Source organism: Rhea americana, unplaced genomic scaffold, assembly GCF_003343005.1.
Source record: "Rhea americana isolate MKP2758 unplaced genomic scaffold, rheAme1 scaffold_109, whole genome shotgun sequence".
Taxonomy (NCBI): domain Eukaryota; kingdom Metazoa; phylum Chordata; class Aves; order Rheiformes; family Rheidae; genus Rhea; species Rhea americana.
This window is the reverse complement of record NW_028185139.1, coordinates 1,323,608-1,343,016: the sequence shown is the minus strand read 5'-3', so window position 1 is coordinate 1,343,016 and position 19,409 is coordinate 1,323,608. Positions and strand designations below refer to the sequence as shown.

Below are 19,409 nucleotides of genomic sequence, written 5' to 3'. Positions count from 1 at the left end.
AAACTCTGAGAATCTACTTTGGCACAATCATCACGTGTCATCACATTTGGGAAAGGCATGATTAATGGTATGATAACMTTGTGTAGCACTTTCCTAATCTAGTCTCACAGCTCTGTTCTTGTTTAAGAGTTCTGGTTCCTGAAAACACAGCTATTAYCATTTATGGCTAAAACCAGGTATTTGAGCAGAGTAACATTTCAAAGGGTTATCCTCTCTGAAGAATCTCTGATTAAAGGCACCAAATACTAAAATACAAATGATATTAAATCTTTGGGGTTAAAACAATTTATTTTTAGCCAGGATAGTTATAAGCAGAAAAGGAAGGGTGTTTTTTCTACCTCTTATTCTGGAAGTCCTTACATTAAGGATAGCTTAGAGCWGTAGGCTGCAATGACCTTTTCCAGGTACAGATTTAAAAAGTAAAAAATTGGGTACAGCTTCTCTTGAAACCAGGCACAGGTATTATGAAATTCACCAGCAATGTACAGTAAGTCTCTTTTGGAAGTTGTCCAAATGTATCATCTGTGCAGTGACTGACGCAGTTCTTCATACATTATTTGATCCTAATAGTGCCAAGATAACAGAGGAGAGACTTCAGCAGACAGTAAAAACAAACATAAYAACATGTAAAGTCACAATATTTAATGAGAAAATTAAACTAGCTGTATGAGCCACTAGCTATGCTTTTTTCAGAAATATTTAGGAACAAAAGCCTCATTAGAGGCCACACTGTTGCACCCTCTAATAAATGAGGTTCACTGTTAACAGTCGCCTGCAATATATAATTAACAAAAGCCTTTGCAGCAGAGCTATTATACTTTATACTTCCATGCTAGACTTAGAACACAGTTCCACTAAAAAGGTACTGCCTTATTTGCCTGAGGRGTAGCTCCACTATCTGCTTCTGCAAAAATAAGCCTGCTTTACAAAGATCTGCTATTTAAACGTTGTATACAATCTAGATCATTTAACTGTAACTGTTTCTTAATCCTTTTCATAAGTCACTCAAAATGACAGTTTTGAAGAACTAATCTGAGACATTAACTTCTGCTGACAAAACTGAATACAAAAGATGTCATCTGTTCCTAACTTCAGAAGAATTTATCTTGATTTCTGTCAAATCTATCAACCAATTAAGCCAAAAGCAAGCCAACTGACTTGATTCTGACAAGCAGAATGACATTTCTGGTTAACTCTTAAAAGCCAGAGAGTGTATGTCCTAATACTTACCAGTCATTGCTGTGTTGGAGGTGTATAAATGCTTGCTTGTTGTTCCTGAACAATTTGCTCAGTGATTAGCAAAGAAAGGGTGGGGGGGGAGAGAAGGAGGGGTAGCCAGGGGATGTGGGACTTTTTCAAGGGGCTTGGAGTCAAAGATCACCTTTAAATTATTTTGGAAAATAAGTCCAAGTTACCATCAACACTTATGTAATAATACTGAAACTATTATAGTCTCTGGATAGTGTTCAAAGTGAACATATTAATGCAGTAAAGCTTTTCTCACCTTTTTTGATACTGAGGATTTCACTTTCTTAAAAGCTTCTTCAAAGTGTTTATGGCAAATCTTGATTTCTCCTTAAAGAACAAAGCACAATAAATTACTATATGAGATTGTGGGCACGTGATACATCAAGTGTTTTCTTTTGCATGTACTTCAAGTAAACATTCATGAAACTTACCTGTATGTGATWGTCTTTTGGATGACATCTAAGTAGTGGCATGAACACCTAAAGTTTTATATTTCTTTTAATGTAGGCTCCTGTTTATGATCTTAGGCAACTTCTTAACCTGTACCTTATGCCAAAACACACTTACTTAGTTTTTGTATTAATGTTTTCACCTGCCAATTAGGAATTTCATTTTCAAAGATACTGAGTTAACTACAACTTACATCAAATCCTGTTAGAATTCAAGTACCTTACCCTTTGGGAAGTGAATTTCTCAAGTTCTGTTGCTTCCAGTTTGGGATTTTATTTTYTTTATGCATGTTTAATACTAAATGTCCCCACAGAGTGTTTTTTAATAAATACCCATAAAACCTTCTGTTTTGTTCCCATTTCACTACAGGATGTTCAATTCCTAAATAATTTGTATTAGCTCATTGTTTGGCATTATCCAGATGTGATGAAAGTTTTGTCATCTTTTTCAGTTGCCTATCTTTTTGAGTTTATCCACATCCCTTTTTCTCCTCATGTAGCCATCCACAGTAATTGTTTCTACTTATACTCTTGGAGCAGTGTTTCTTTTTTCCTCTTTCTCCTCAGAAGTCTGCTAATGTGTGAGCGTAYCTCAAAGTACAGATTTCTGTTCTCACAAGTGCCTTGTTTAGCTTAGACATAGGAAATACAGCAGTGGTATTTTGGGATTCTTGTTTACTCAGTCCTCATGAGGCTGCATCTGGAGTGCGGTGTCCAGTGCTGGGCTCCCCACTATGAGAGAGAGATGGAGGTACTTGAGTGAGTCCAGCAAAGGGCTGCTAAGATGATTAAGAGACTGGAGCCTCTCTCAGATGAGGAAAGGCTGAGAGAGCTGGGCCTGGTCAGCCTGGAGAGGAGAAGATGGGTAGGGGGGAGGTTCTAATCACTGTATATAAGTATCTAAAGGGAGGGTGTCAAGGGGGTAGGGCCAGACTCAGGGGTGTCAGTGATAGGACAAGAGATAACAGACACAAACTGAAACACAAGAAGGTCCCTCTGAATATAAAGAAAAGCTGCTTTACTGKGAGGGTAACAGAGCACTGGAACAGGTTGCCCAGAGAAGTTACAGAGTCTCCATCCTTGGAGATACTCTCAAGTCATCTGGACAGGGGCCTGTGCAGCATGCCTTAGGTGACTCTGCTTGAGCAGGGGGGTGGACTAGATCTCTAGAGGTCCCTTCCAATCTCAACCATTCTGTGATACAAAAAAGCAGTACAATAACAGTATCATGCACAAGTATCAGCTATAGTGGAGGAGATAAACAAAGGTATTGCTTTAGAGATTTTGGTGCATATTTTTTATGCATTCCCTTAAGACACTTTTTGCTTCCAGAGGTATATATTACAACTATCCTTGCTTACATGTTTGTAATGTGAAAGGGATAGGTGGGCATTAAAGAACTGTTAACCAAGACTCCTTGTTGACAAATTTCAATTTTGAGAGTTTAACAAAAACTGTTAAGTTCTACTGCTCTAAACATAGCAGAAGGCTATATCAAGAGCACTAAATTGAAGATGGAGATAGATAAAAAACACAAGCGTAGATATGCTGTAACTATTATTTTCATTAAAGTAGCAAAATCAAAGTTCACTAAACTAAATTGGTCTTTACAGCTGAAGCTGTTACAGAATTTTCATACCCTGTATATCCTTTGAAACTAGATTACTTTGAAGCAAATATTCAGGAAGTATTAAGGCAGGTCAGAAGGGTTATTAACAGCAAGTCAGTAGAACCAGGAGGTGTTCACCCAAGGGTTCTGAAGGAACTTGGCTATGAAATTGCAGGGCTGCTGGATAAATCTTGTAAGCTATTGTTACAATCACCAGAGGACTGGTAGTTAGATTGGAGAACTTCACAGAATTGCAGGAAAGACCCTTCCACGGATTGAAAGCTGACTAAAGGATGTGAACTAAAAGGTAAGGCTTAATGGTCCCTTTTCAGGATAGGGAAGGGTCAGAAGTGGGGTCCCACTCAGGAATTGGTACTTGGACCAGTTTTATTTGGTATCTTCATCAATGACCCAGAGAATAGAGCCACCAGTGAAAGCTCCAGGTTTGTAAATAATACTGAACAGTTCTGACAGTAAAATTCTGGGCTAATGATGAGCTCCAGAAAGGAGCTCAAAACTGAAAATCTGTCCAATCTTTTTCAGAAAGTTGGGTTGGTTCTTCCTCCTCTAAGTGAAGTATCTGGCATCTCCTAGGCTACAGTCACAATGCCTTCGGGTCTCTCAAGGCTGTTCTAGGTGGAAGCAGAACTTACAGATTCTTGTAAGAGATACCACAAAAAGGTGATATCCTTTCCATCTTCACTATGAAAAAAAAAATCCTTCAAATAAACCTAACACAAACTCTGCCATAAAAACCAACAAAAAGATAAATTTATTTCAGAAGGAAAAGTAGGTACAAGAGGATTATGATAGCTTCTACAACACAGTAACAAACAGCCCTGATCTCTGCTAAGTGATGCAAAGGAACTGACTGCTGTGGCACATGAACCACCCTATACTATGATCATGTACATAACATGGCAGGAGGGGGGAGTCAGTTATGAATATGTCAACAAGAAATTCTCCAGTCTGTATGTACACTACCTCTGAAAATACAAATGAAAAAAAAAAAAAAAAAAAAAAAAAAAAAAAAAGATTCAAATCAGAAACTGCCTTACAGATTTCCACATTAGCCAGGGCTGACCTCTTGGAAGGAAATACAAGAACAAGGACATCCCAAACAAACAGCTGCTACAAACATGCAGATTGCCAGCTGAGAAAGTTCATACTACGACTGGGTCAGGCTGTAACCCTAAACTTGAAGGCTGAAATTAAGAGATTAGTATCTTTGTATTTACCCTATTCACTTTCACAGTTATTCAGAATGCCTCAGATTTGATTCAGGAATTTCCATCTCAAATCAAGAGCTTTTACTGCATTTCTTGTCCGCAGCAAAATGGGTAGCCAAGTCATGCAACAATGAAGGTTTTACAGTTCTTTTCTTCCCCTCCCCACCCAAAGGAACACATCAGCTCACTCTTAACAAGAAATATAAACTTCTGCTGCTGTTAGAGACAGATGAGACTAGATACCTACTAGATCAACAAGAATGTTTCAAGGCCATTAAAACTCTTGTGGTTGTTAGAAAATCAGAATCATAATAGAAGCCTGATATATTTTCCAAGGACATCACCTGAAAAGTCACAATTCCATCTTAGTTTGTATTTTGAGTTAAGAGTAAAGTAACAAAAGAATTTACCGGAAAATTATGTAGTGTATATACCCTGCTCATTTTCCAGTATTTCCAGTAATTTCTTTTGTTACTTTACTCTTAAGAAGCTTTCTAGTCTATTATAATTATGTAAAAATTAGGCATAGAAGTATTCAATCTAGTATATACATTTTCAATTTATAATGCCACTTAACAATAACTTTACTTCAAGGTTAAAATGTTGACGGTTCAATTCTTTGGGTAAAAAGATTATGCTGGAACTCCAGCATWGCCATTTTTTCCCTGTACTCCCACCTACATCTACTTGAAAGATTCTTATGTGTTCTTGAAACAAACCTTATTTCATTTTTGTTTGGCTTGGAAATAGTCAGTGATTGATATATAGCACACATGTCTTTATGCTTGTTTTAAACTATCTTGAGTACTTTACATTCCATTTATCTTCTCACTGTTCCATTAAGGTTTTTGTAAAGCTTTCTTACCTTTCCTGCTTTTGCTATTCTGCAAGGCCATTTCCTGTCTCAGAGCACAAACTGAAGCTTCACGCACTAGAGCAGAAAGGTCTGCGCCCCTAGAGACCCAAACAAAATAGGTTATTTTAGGATAAATTTCTCCCATGTTTGGCTGAAATGATAGAAATAATGATAAAAAACTAAAGAAAGGCACAGGAATTTTGAGGAAAAACACTTCAAAACCTCACAACAAATTACTAAACAATTAAAAAAACACTAAAAAAAGATCAAATGATTACAGCAGTTCCACTTCAATAGCACATAAAATACTCTAGCTATTAAGTTAGGAGTCAGAAATCATTTAGAATGACAGAGAAATCAGATAACAGCTATGGCATGTTCAGAATATGTGATGGTATTATATACCATTTTATCTTGAACAAAGTCTTTAATACAGGCACAAAGAGAATAATAATAAGCAGGCTGACCAAGGAAAGGCTTGGGAAGACCAAGCAATACTACTACATCAAAGTACTAACCTCAGTCCTAAAGGTATGGAGTACCAGCCGATACAAAAAAAAAAAATGGTACAGATACTATATTCATGATACTAGTTTTACCATATCTCTCTGCATGGCCCATCCCACTCTACTTCTGTCTTCATCCCCAGCACTTAGCTCCAGAGCTAGGTACAGGATCTCTGCAGCAACAACAGGTCACATTTCCCTTTCCCTTCCTACACACAGCAGCCTTCTTCCCTCCCCAACAAAGTGAGAGAGCAGAGCAAACCTACTGTGTACTCAAGGGAGAATGAAAGAGGGTAGAAGATGACATAGGAGGTCGTGCTGTCATAAAGCTTTGTCTTAAGAACATGGGGAAGATGTATCAGGACTACCTGATGCTGCAACCTTTATTACAGAGCAGAAAAAAAATAAATAAAAAAAATCTCCCCCCCCCCATTTATAAGATTCAAAGCCAACACTGTGACAGGTACATCATAAAGACTTTATCTTTTGTGAATTTCAGAAAACCATTAGGTAGTAATAAATCACTTAATAGCTAAAGGCTTTATGAAGTTATGTAGAACACTGGGTTTGCAAATTACTCCTGATAGCCTTGAGATGGCTATCAAGCTTGCACTAAAAACATAGTTTGGTATTCAAAAAGCAAAGGTTGAAATAGGCTATCTTACTATCTCAAATACATTGTTTTCAACTGTGTGAGAGAACAAGTTAATTATGGTAGTTTAACCTATTTGCTTATTTACTTTCATCATTATTACGTATGGACCCACAATTTAAAGAAGGTTCTTTTATCCTCAGATATTGTAAAATAAGACCAAGCAAAGCCTAGATAAAAGAGTGGCCTCTGCTGATCTGTATTTACAACATGAAGATGACTATTCCAGATGAAAAAGACTTTGGCATCAACATATTCCTACCAAATCCCTGGAAAAGCACAAGGGAGAGTGAGGAAAATGTCATAAGAGAAAACGCTTATAAGCCTTGGGAATGAAGAAGTCCTTCTACTAATAATACAACACACATGATCATGCATCAGAGGACTGCTAGTATTGCAAATATTAAAGTCAAAACCAGAAGCTACTCACGTGTAACAATCACAGTGTTGACTATAAGCAATATCCTCAAGATTTACATCAGCATCTAGTGGAGGGCGAGTGCCATTCTATCAGAATTGAGGTGACGAAAAGGAAAAACAATTATTATTTTTTAATATTATTTACTTTTTTACACATGGCATCCCCAAAGTGACCAAGTTCATCAATCAGGAGTCATACAGGGGTTAGACAAGTTTCCCAAAACATCCATTAATATTACAGTTGCTTTCATCTCAGACGAAGAAGGATGATGACCAGCTTTAAAAACACAATGATGAATTAATTTAAATAATGCTAAATTTTAAACTTGCCACCAACAGAATAGGTTTTCTCCAACAAAATGAGAGCCTGTCACAAGGCAGTAATGCTGACACTGTTCTGTACATGGACATAGTTTAAATAGCTGGTTACGCCAACAGCATTGTTTAGCTAACTTCTCCTTATCCTCTACTGAGATAAGTGTTGAAATCAAATAGCTCAGCTATAAGCATTTAGATTTAGCCTTGCCTCTAGAATTTTTCCATTCCTGATTTCATGGAAGTATATAAACTGTAGACATTTTTGTAGATTTTTTGACATTAGTCTTCCATATTATTACTGCTTCTTGCACAAAGATCCCAGAGGTGGTTTCTTTTATTAGTATCTTTGCATACCCCCTCCAAAACAAACAAACAATATTCTAAGTAATATTTGAAAGTAGCCAACAAAATTCTTTTAACCCTACAATACCTTCAATAGAAAGAAATAAAATGTATATCAACTAGGAAGATAAAACTCTTAAACATTTATTTAACTGACAACAGAATAATCAAGGAGCAACTAGGCAGAGCAAGAGAGCAATGTGGAATGCACCACAGGCAGAATACCGCCAGGAAAGGCAAAAACAGAAATGCAAAGAAACAGCCTGATTCTGGAGTATTTTGAAAAAAGAGAAAAGACAGACTGTAGATAAAAGAAACTCTAGTTTCATATATAATACTTCAGAATTTGTTAAAATGATAAAAGATTGCAAGCCAGAGAGATACCTTCTCTGCTAGTAGCAAATGTTTTACCTATTATTTCTCAAATAGAAATGTATGTTGGGTATTTTATGAGTGGAACAACCTACCTACTCTGGAGCCAAGCTCAGCAGTACGTGCACCAGAGAAGCTGATGCAGCTTGTAGGAATGTAATAATGGTAACTAAACATGTGAAGACATGCTTCTCTTGCATAATTAATATGCAGTTTGAAAAATGTCTGACTTGTACAAGTTAAACTAAAATAAAACTCTTTCACAACACAGCTTCACCTTACATGTAAGGCTCTCCATTTTACTTGCATACTATTGCTCCTCCAACTCCCCTTTCTATTCCTTGTGCTGCCTTTGCAAGCATTCATGTTTTTCCTGAACAACCTGACTCAGTTTCCATATCTTCTGTAAGTATTCCTCAGAGATTTCTGGAAACACATACCACCACCCAAAAGCCATTCACATCTGGACCAAACATTTATGTTTTATAGAGTCCTGAGCACAATTTCTGTATTCAAACAAGTGTTCCTGTACCCCAAATTTTCAAGTTTACTTATCTAGAATGCAGAGATGAAATCTGAGAAGCAGGATATTTCAGTTACTTTTAACATATTTTTCATTCTCCATATTCCATATTCTTATTCCAAGTAACTCTGCGCCTTTCTTTTTCTGCATATTAGAAATACAAACCTTTGCCTAGCTTTGTAAAAACTCTGGAGACTGCAGAAGTAGTAAAGTGAGAGTAGCACCAGCCTTCTRGTGGAATGAACATGGAAATACGCAAAGAAAATACTTATTCAGAGAGTTATTTATATCTCACTTTTGCTGCCCTCCCAGGTAACAACTGAGAAAAAAAAAATCTGCTGAAGACTTAACATCTCATTCACTATAAAGATTTATAATAAAGGTATTAAGACTACTATGAATTACAAGTGGAAGTGTCTGGCACTCCAGCAGTGGCACATATGGATAACCCAGGACAGGATCAACAGCAATCACRCTGGTGAAGACTGTGGAATGTGTTGCTTGTTCCAAGACAAGAAGGCCTATAATCTGATTAGCAAAGATGGTTTGTCAGTAGAAGACCTATGCTCTGCCAACAGGAGGATGGCGACAAGGTTATTGTCACATCACATGTGCCACTCCTCTTGGTGTTATCCCAACAGGAAGGCAGATTGTAGCCTTAATGATACCCAAAATGAGGGAGCAAAGACAGTTTGTAGCAACCTTGCCCAAGATTTATGGCAGCTGAAGTGAGATCCAGAACTGTTTGATTCTTAAAGGGAGTCTAAAAAATGATTCTCTCTAAGAATGAGCTCATCAYTGTCAATCAAGAGGAAGGCAGGATAAGCAGTGCAGATTCAACAGGYAATTCTTGCACGCTTTGTTGCATATAGGTGATCCTGGCCATTTYGCTTGGACGCATACATCTTGGCAATTATATGTGGTTGTGGCTGTGAGCAAGTGAAATCTATGAGAAAGTGAGTGTGAGTGGAATCAGTTTCGTTTAATAACACCTTCCCCTCCCATGAACTCCTGCGCAAAGCTTTGCTGCACTACTTCACAAGCTACTTTCAAAAATAAATTTATCTACTAAACACATCAACTACTAGTGACAASTGGGCATACTTGCTATTTTTTTTTCTTCACGAAGTAATGCCATCTACAGAATGTTTTAAAGGCAAGTCAAATATCCTGAAGTGGTAATGAGAATCTGACTTTTGAACAACTATCAGGGCATGAAAGGACATGCTTAAAATGAGTCCTCATCTTCCAAATTCCCCTATGGCATTAGCTATTGCCTACACTGTAACTTTTTTATTATACAAGTCTGAGGGAGTTTCTTTAGCAAATTTATAAAAAGATAATTTTTCCAMACTGTTCATAATAAAGTTCTACCTCTTCTCTATAGCCTAGACTTTCTCTCCTTTGCAGCTCATGAAAATCTGGTAGATCACTTACTCATAACTATCAATACTACCTATTAGAAAAAGGGATGAAATAATCTGAGTAATTTATAATGCTTTATATATTCTTTTTCTAAGGCCTTTATTACTGCTGTACTGTACTTGGAAAAATACTAGAATATAATTCTGTAATCCAAGTTTCATACATGGTAGAATGTGCCATTAATCTAAAGAGGATCCATGAAGAAAAGTATTTTAAATTTTCACTTTTATTTTGACCTATCACCTCTACCACGTACAAGATTCCTACTGATCCCAAAGGGAATTAAGTGTTTTGATTACCATTGAGCAAATACAGCTGGAATCATTTTGTTCTACACGTGGGAACTTCTCCTCCTCCCGCAAAATACAAAACACTTCCATGTCCATTACTCACCCTGATATGAATCTTTYAATTAGGTATGTTCAGACTGTGACGTTGAATGCAGAAATTACTGCATTCAACAAGATGGCCTTATTCAAGATTTATCAACCCCAAGTAGTCTTGCAGCAAATGTAACAGCAGATGTGGCTGACAGTTTATTTTTTACAACTTCGTGTAGTAATTGGAAATGTTTCATGAGTCAGGGTCCTGCAATTCTTCTGTAAAATTTAACCTGTATTACATCATTCTACCAACCTTCAATATAAGGATTTATTTCCAAATACTCACTTTGGTGATGGTCTTTAAAATAGCAAGTCGATCTTCAGGTGGTGGCAAACCCACATAGAGTGTTTTATCAAGTCTACCAGGACGCAGAATAGCTGGGTCAATTATATCTGGGGGGGAAAGGACAAAATAGTCCAAAAATAAGACACACTTTAGGGATGTGTACATCAGAGAAGGGATATGTGCATATTTGTATGAATATTCAAAGAAGCACTGCAGCCATGATACAAAGCTTGGAGCATTAAAATAGCTATTTAAAATAGTTTTAGCTATGTCAAGTAGGAGTCTCCATTACCCAGTACAATTAAGCCATATTTGATCAAACATGACCCACAATTAACAATTTCATCTATGTACAAACGAAGACAACTCTCTTTGGAAATACAGTATCAGGACATTTTTCTGTAATGTTCAGCACAGTCAAGTGACGAATTCCACATCGACTCATGACAGAAAAATATGCTTTCAGTTTCCCCTATGGGAAAGATCTCTGTCCATATTAATTGTTGCAAATTTGCTGAAAACTATATTGATAAATTAGGAATCACAAGTATGTAGGGCCAATCATAACGGCCAATATGTAAATTTCATTTTACTTGTAATTTGCATTTTTATTACATTTTAATTTTCTAAATGGTGAAATACGATACCCATCAAAACATGAAATAGAGCTGCATAGTACAGATTTGCTTCCCAGGAGGCAGAGCAGATTCCAGATTTTATTATGTACATGGAGAAGTAAGAAACCAAATCTGTGTTTAGAAAACCATTCAAAACTTAAATGCAGTAGAAATTTCTGGCATCCTTTTAGCCACAGGCTTCAGTACAGAACTTCCACAAGCAATGAGTTAGCCTATGAATAGCAAGGACTGCTAGTGTATTGAGACCAAACAGTGCATATAACCTGAGAGAGACCTAAATTGCTGCCCATGTTTCAACACAAACTGCCCGGATAATTTTTCAAAGTTATTTGGCTTCTTGATGCCCCATTTCTCTATCAACAGAAATGGAAACTATTACTTACTCTACTTGACAAATGAATTCTGAAAATCAACATCCTATGTACTAGAATAATGTGACAGTAAAGCCACAAAAGCACTAATGAAAGACAAAAAAAAAATATACACAAACTTTTGAAGCCTGCAAGTTCTATAGCTGTATAATACAGCTATTTCAAGAACCTTCTCCAAAGGTTAATGGTGAAAATTAAACCTAAGCGTTAAGCTCAAAATGAAGCACTTCAAATGAAGCTCTTAACACCGTTACAATTTTTATATCCTTTTGAAAAAAAAGCGTAGCTAATGAAAAAACTACAAGCATATACATATACGTATATCTAACGGAGAAGAGTTAGACAAGGCTAAGCTGCTAATCCTCGTTATATGAATTAAAAGAAAAAAAAAGGAAAAATAAAGAACACAGCAACATGGAAGCACAGCTGTCCCTTTTCTGGCAAGCAAAAATTTTGCTCAACAGGGTTGCCATTAAGATTCTAGCCACCTGATCCTACCATAAGGTAGTCTTCCCTCCCTTTAAAGATGTACTTGGTTTTGTTCAAGTTATACTTTCACCTAATACGTAAAGGGGTAAAGTAGAATGAGATGAAAAAATAAAGAATTGCTCCACTAGCTTATGCAAAAGCCATTTCTTTTCAAGGTACAACCAGAGACATCTCTGTAGGCAAAATCAGCTATTGTGAGTGTAACAAAAAGGTGGAGAAAAAAAAATCCTAAAGTTGATACATTATTTAACCCAGATCAGGTGAAAAAATAGAGTTAAACAGGATCCATGTCATGACAAGTCCAGACAAACATATTTCTCTTGTACTTCTATGCATAGAGCTATCTATGATATCTTGTGCTTTTGACACAAATATGCCTTTCTATTTCCGCTCCTCTTTGGGGAAAAGAAAGGTAAAGCGTAGCCAAGTGTTAAGAGATGACAAGGCTTGCTCAACAGGTCAGTTACACTCAAAACAAATACTCTCAATAAGGCTTGTATTACAACACCATACACTTGATAAATTTTCCATTCTAAAGTTTCTAAAGCTCTATAAGAATATTAAGCTTGATAGGGAAAATACTGTTTCCATTCTACGTGCAGAGAACTTACCATTCTACCTGCCCGAAGATATGAAATAAGTTAGCAATCCAATCTAAAGATACCTTCATCCATTTGCCAGTGACATGATCTGCACTCAAACATCTACTACATCCCATTAACATGCAGTAACTCTATGGGTTGCAGTAATGGTGGTTTACCATGAGAAGACCATGCTGCAATTTCAAACACAGCTCTACCCTCATCTCCTTATGAGTGCATTCATTTCACTTTGCTGCTTCAGAGCTGACCTCTGGGCCTGAAGTAGTTCTTAGAACTTTGAAAAATTAAAACAACATAACACAGAAATTAAAATTTACTTACTCGTCAATCCTTAGATGTACTTCATAAGGTTTAAACAACTGAATAACACTCTCCTTTTAGGAAGTTCAGAGCATTCTATCCTGATAAATTACAATGTTCTCTCAATATTTATTTATTATCAGGGAGACTTATGTAAACAGAGGAGAATAAATTTTAAACACGTTTAACATTTTAATGAAATTGAGGTAATCTCTTTCAAAGCCTACTATTATCTCCCAACTTTGAAAGCGAAACCATTATCTCCCAAGTTTGAAAGGAAGCATGGAGACCTGATGACACACAGTACTTTCCAAGCAGCTGCCTCAGGGAAAGGACGTATTTCTATTAAGAGAAAAGACTGGTAATCATTTTCTGTCTTGGCTTTCTGAGGTAGTCAGAGGAGACAACACCACCAYTGGAAAATGATGGTACCATTTTCCAAATAATTTTCTATAAGCCTAAGATGACATTAAATGAATGCATTCATCCCCTGCTGCTTAAGTTCCTCACCATGTTTGCTATGATAAAATCCATTAATCTCACGATCACTTTCAGTTGGGTATTCCTATCTTACCTCATTAYACAAGAGTCAACAACATTTAGGAAAATTCAGTCCATCCCAGCAACAAAGGCAACTGTGTTGGATCCATCAAACTTCTCTTATATTCATTACAGCTGTTTAAATTACATTTGGAGTAAATGATGTTCTGGAGCCTAGGCACAGAAGACCTAAAAGGTTTCCTAAAACTCCAGAATGAACTCCTTGGTCAACAGCTTTCTTTCTCCAGCACAACTGAATTCTACATTGCCAAAGTTACCCACGAAAGGTACACTGCATTCAAGGGTTGGGGAAAGACAAAAATGTAATTTGTGTTTAATTAAGGACCATTCTCAATGAAACTATTCTCTACCTCATGTTAGGTGCATTTTTTTCAACTATATCTTTAATCTAGCAACATGTATAAACATCAAAAAATCCAAACTGCCCTTTTCATCTACCAAAAACCCCTATGAAGCAAACAAACTCCACTGAGCATATTTCTTTTGGTGGAAAACAAGATAATACATACAGCTAATATCCTTCACCTTACTTAATGAACTTCTGAAAAGGGTTTGAATACTACTAGCTAAGAGTGTTAAATAAGAACTTAAGTAAAACGTAACAGACCTATCTACTAGAATTGAAACAAAACATTAGATTCGATAATTCTGATTTGCCAAATATTTTGTGGTAACAGAGTTCAATAGCTCTCTACTGCATGGACTGCTTTTGATCTATCCAAATTGTACATATAGAACAAGGACTTTTTGAACAACTGTTGTCAGAGAATAAATGAAAGACCTTTTTTTATTATTATTATGCTTTAAAATATGTGGTTCAGACAAACTGCTCTAGAAAACTAGCAGTACAGCTAAAGGAAACAGCATTCGCTGAAACTAGAATTATGCTCTAAAATAATAGCAAAAGGAGATATTTCACAAGAATTAATTAAAAAAGCTAGAGAAAAGACAGTGAATAAAAGCAAAGGTAACATCACAATTTAAATCACTATCAGTTTGTAGTGCTGCACTGATCCCTAGTCTGTTTTCTCAGGTTACATGCAGGCTTGGTAGATCCCACGGTAATTGCTGCTGATGCCTTGATCAGCAGTTCTCTGAAGAGTTTATAAAAGTACAGGGCTTACAGGAAGTAAGAAAAGAATAAGAAAGCAGCAGCACCAATACTGAAACTCACATGGTACCTGAAAAACTGTGGGATGTAACAAACCCTAATTAAMAATAGTGTTTAATGTTTTTGCAGGAATTTGGCTTTGAATTTTGGAAAGGAAGCAGATTGAAAAAGAATACAACTATGCTGACCCATATAGGCTCTAACAAGACATCATTTCTGCTTCTCCTTTTATTTTTGCTCCCTTTATTTTTAACGAGATTGAGRGCTTTAAATGTTCAATTCCCTTCAGACAAATTTTGACATCAGCTCTACATTTAGGTGCAGAGATTGAGCTGGGAATACTGCACCTCTGAGAATTTAGCAGTAGTTAGGAAWGATCTACAGAGGACTCTCAAAGTCACCAAGTAAATGCAAGTAACATTAAAAATATCCTGCTTTTAAGGACAGATTAAAAGCTTATTTCAGGACTCCTAGAGTAAGGATTATCACTTGCAGATTTTACACAACAAACAAAGCAGCCAGCCTGTGATTCCAAGTCTTTAAAAACTTTTACAAGAACAAATTTGGTATCAGTCTTCAGCTGTGGGGCAAATAAATCATCCTCATTTCATGTCACTACCCTGTCACAGATGCTAAYATCACTGGAACAACTATGCCAGTGTCATACCTAGATGCAAAAACTGGCTGAGCCATTGCTACCAAATCACACTGATGGTCATTCATTATATAATAATTACATTTTCACAAGAYAAGACTCTCCTTTTGGCAGTGTACATTTCAGCACTGTCACCAACAGTAGCAGCAACCAACCATAAAAGTAAGAACATGGGAGAACCATTCTAAAAAGGAAGCATCTCGCAAAGCCATTTTTTATCCTATTTTATTATACTAACATGTATTAAAAAAGATGAGATCTCACTTCATTATACTGACCTGTGGAAGATTTCAGGAAGTTCTGCTGGAACACATGTTATTTAGAATCATGACAGAACTCCAGCAACTCTACTCACCATAGCTATGACAGAAAAATCTTTCATTTAGATGCCAGGTTTATAGAAGTAAAAGAGCTCATCAGGCATATAGAAATGATTTAAATACATGGGCCACTATAAACTGTGTTTCCACTCTGGGTCTCTGCTTGGACTCATAAAGGGTAAGTGAAMTATACAAGCAACAGAAATCAGTTCCCCTAATGAATTCTCACAGCTTTAATAGAAGTTGTTCTGGTAAGAGTTGCATCAGCTAGAAATCATACTTCTTCACACTGACAAATGTRGATATCATAGCAAAAGTTTGTTGTCTAAACCTATACAAAGTGTTACTCACATATATTGCTGACACTCTCCTGAAGCAAGAGATCTGTGCTAACCAAACTGCATGAGTAACTACCTTCTCTAGTGAAATCTGTATGTGTCAAGCTTTGTTGCTCATAAAAATGATTCTATGTTAGCAAAATCATTCCTTTTACAAAACATAAAATTCAYTCTCATTAAGAAAATTTGCTGATACATTTATACCCCTCAGTTTATCACTGTATTTTATTAACCATGCCTAAGATTTTATTTATGCTAGGCATTTTTACAGCAAATTCATTTTTACATCAAGATCATSGGCTAGTAATACTGAATTCATGCCTCAAAAATATTCCAGTTTCCCTCGTACATTATTTCAGCCTCCATTATGCAGGAAAGTTTTGCTATTTTAAATATTCCAGTGTACATAAACATTAAGTCCTTTGTTACAGCTGAACAAGACAACATCAATTTTCAACTGAAAAAACAAAACCTATTACAGGTTTACTTTATACTAACAAATTGGTTAAAATGCATCCAATATAAGGCTTATAAAAGGATGGATTTACAGTAGYGTACATGTATATCTCATATTTGTATGAAAGTAAGACACAAAAGCATGCACTGAATCACTGCAAGTCTTCTAATGTAAACCAACCAGAGCTGGGAATTAGAGTAAACCTGACTGCCACAGTTATTCAAGTCTTAGCATCTGAGTGGCAGTCGCTCTGAAGTGGCCCTTATAAAGCTATTAAACTACTTCAAAAAAAATCAGTCAGTTCTTCAAGGTTGGCACATCCCAGATAATGGAACAAGTCAGTGCATGAGTGCTAAAAGAATTCTGGGAAACATCACGCAGAAATAGCCAACTGGCTCCAGAAGGAGCCAGCCCATACCCAGACAGGAGTATTCACTCCTGCCCCACCCTGGCAAAGGCACTCAACAGTCTTGATGAGAGAAGTCATTAGCTCAAAGCAGTGCCACGAACACACTGGCTCTAAAAGTATTCATCCCTGTATACCCGTGGTACTCCTGAGCTGGCAGTGCAGAAAGTCAGGTTGGGTGTTTCTTCATCTACGGAAGTGCTGGAATTCTCAGCCTAAGTCACTACTCAGAGATAATCGTGAACTTACTGTAATCAACAATTAGATACACACCTCTAACAAAAGACAAGCCCTTGAGAAACASTGACAAAATAAGGCTGCTCAATAGAAATACTGCACCAGTATAATAAATTTAGAAAGAGATTTGTTTTCTAAGGCAATGTGATAACACTACTAATACTCTTCATATACCCAACTGTATCTGTATATAGATGTTTTACAGTCATATACCTGATTTCAATTTCTGCATCTAGAATTGAATAGGTAGGCCAGAATGATTACACTTGTGTCATGAAAACTTACTGCTTTAAATCAAAGATTTTCTACAGGCATATACATTTAAGCATTTACTGCTCATAAGATTTTCCTCATAAAAGCTTGAATTTTTCAACCTTTGGGTGTGTGGGGGAAAATTACCCTCATAGTTGCCTATTCTATGTAATTTCAGAATAGATTTTCTTAGCCTATAGGACCCAAAAGTCTGTCAAATATTTTAACTTCATCCTTCTCAAATTCATATCCAAAGTAGTTAGGCTATTTTCCATTGTTAAGTCATTTTTCACTAGATTTCTGCTTCTTGTCCTTGTATAATACATGAATATACAAAACTTGATGAACTGTGTCTCATCTTTGCCAGTAATTTGCCAAACACTTCCTCTGGGCACAGACGTTCACTCCAAAGTTCAGACACCTACAACAGTATGCTTTTAAATATTACCAAGATTATTATTAATCCAGTATTTAATTTCAGTTGTAATGTTCAGAAAAACAATCATAACCAAGGAAGTGCAGTTTCTTTATGCATGTTCCTACAGTCATAACAAATTCCCTTGGTTGTAATTCTTAGCGTCTAGGCAGAGTGTAAATTCAGGACAAGATAAGCTTCTTGATTTGTGTAATACACAAAACTTTTCCACAGTATGAGAAAAAAGAGGAGGCAGAGAACTGGCTGWAAAACACATTCTGTTTCTAAAGTAGACCTCAGTGTCTAGTTCATTAACTCAAAATATGCTGCAGGAACTGCAAAGCTACTAAATATTGAGGAGCCAGTAAGGCAGCACAGAAAGCAGTAAGGATCAAAGCTTGACAGAATATGAGGGAAGAGCAGATTAAGTTCAGGTTGAGGGAACAAGTTTGGAACATGAAGCCTAAACAGCAGATGATAAAAGGCAAATGGAAAAAAAAAAGTTTCAATATACGACAAAGATGCCTCAAAAGAAAAAAAAATAGCTTTGCAGTTGCTCTAGACAGAAAACCAACATAAGCAAGAAAAAGTATGTAATTTGTGTTTTAGTTTTACTTTTCTTCTTTTATATTCTAGGGAGATAATCCAAAATCCAATCAAGTCAGAGGTCTTTACAAGCTTTTTACACCAATGGGACTAGGTCCTAGTTAAGACATGTTTAAAGATGTTGCTTCATCTCACATTGTCGCTTGCAAGAATGTAGAACAGTCCAATATACTGATACAGTTACTGAAAAAAGGACTAGGTTTGAAAAGACACTACAATTTTAAGTACAGAATAAAGTTAGTTACATAATTCAAACACATAAGAACACATGATTCCATGAGAAAAAAATTAATGACATTGATTTCCTATGATTCCCCTGCTTATGATTTTTGGGTCCCTACCTGGCCTGTTGGTGGCAGCCATAATGAAAACTTGCTGACGATTCTCCAGGCCATCCATCTCTGTTAGTAACTGGTTAACCACTCGGACACTGGCTCCTGACTTTAAAAGGAAAAAATTTACAATAAATAAATAAATAAGAACACAGTGAGAATGTGAATCTGAAAAGAAACAATTCAGTTATATATGAACTCCATAGTATTGATATCCTACAACCTAACTGAACCTGCATTTTATTCTAGAGTTACGGGAGGGGAAGGAGGGAGAGAACAAGAGTTCAACTAAACAGTAAAACTGCCCATTGGTTTTGAAAAATGTTGTTCTAAGTGTTACTATTTTATCTTAAACATACAAAAATATAAATTTGCACACAAACAATTAGAATATGAGGTAAAAATACAGGTTTCAAAAAGCCAATGGAAATACTGAACATCCCATAATTCCAATTATGAATCCCAAGGACTGTCATCAGTATTGATCTTTGAAAGGTCCTGGAGAATTGGAGAGGTGCCTGAGGACTGGAAGAGAGCCAGTGTCACTCCAGTCTTCAAGAAGGGCAAGGAGGAGGACCCAGGCAACTARAGGCCGGACAGCCTCACCTCCATCCCTGGAAAGGGGATGGAATAGCTTATTCTGGAGGTCATCTCCAGACATATGGAGGAAAAGAAGGTGATCAGGAGTAGCCAGCATGGAT

General features: G+C 36.5%; 1 protein-coding gene across 1 annotated transcript in view; it reads right to left on the bottom strand.

The window, feature by feature from the left end:
* Positions 1 to 269: 269 nt before the first annotated feature.
* NVL (nuclear VCP like) overlaps positions 270 to 19,409 on the bottom strand; it is a gene marked incomplete at its 5' end in the record, with an annotated part of 39,297 nt that continues 20,157 nt past the window's right edge. The window contains 6 exons of the mRNA XM_085311155.1: positions 270 to 563; positions 1,505 to 1,575; positions 5,401 to 5,489; positions 6,980 to 7,056; positions 10,619 to 10,725; positions 18,718 to 18,817. Coding sequence (XP_085167281.1) covers positions 519 to 563; positions 1,505 to 1,575; positions 5,401 to 5,489; positions 6,980 to 7,056; positions 10,619 to 10,725; positions 18,718 to 18,817 — 489 coding nt within the window. The remainder of the gene's footprint in view (positions 564 to 1,504; positions 1,576 to 5,400; positions 5,490 to 6,979; positions 7,057 to 10,618; positions 10,726 to 18,717; positions 18,818 to 19,409) is intronic.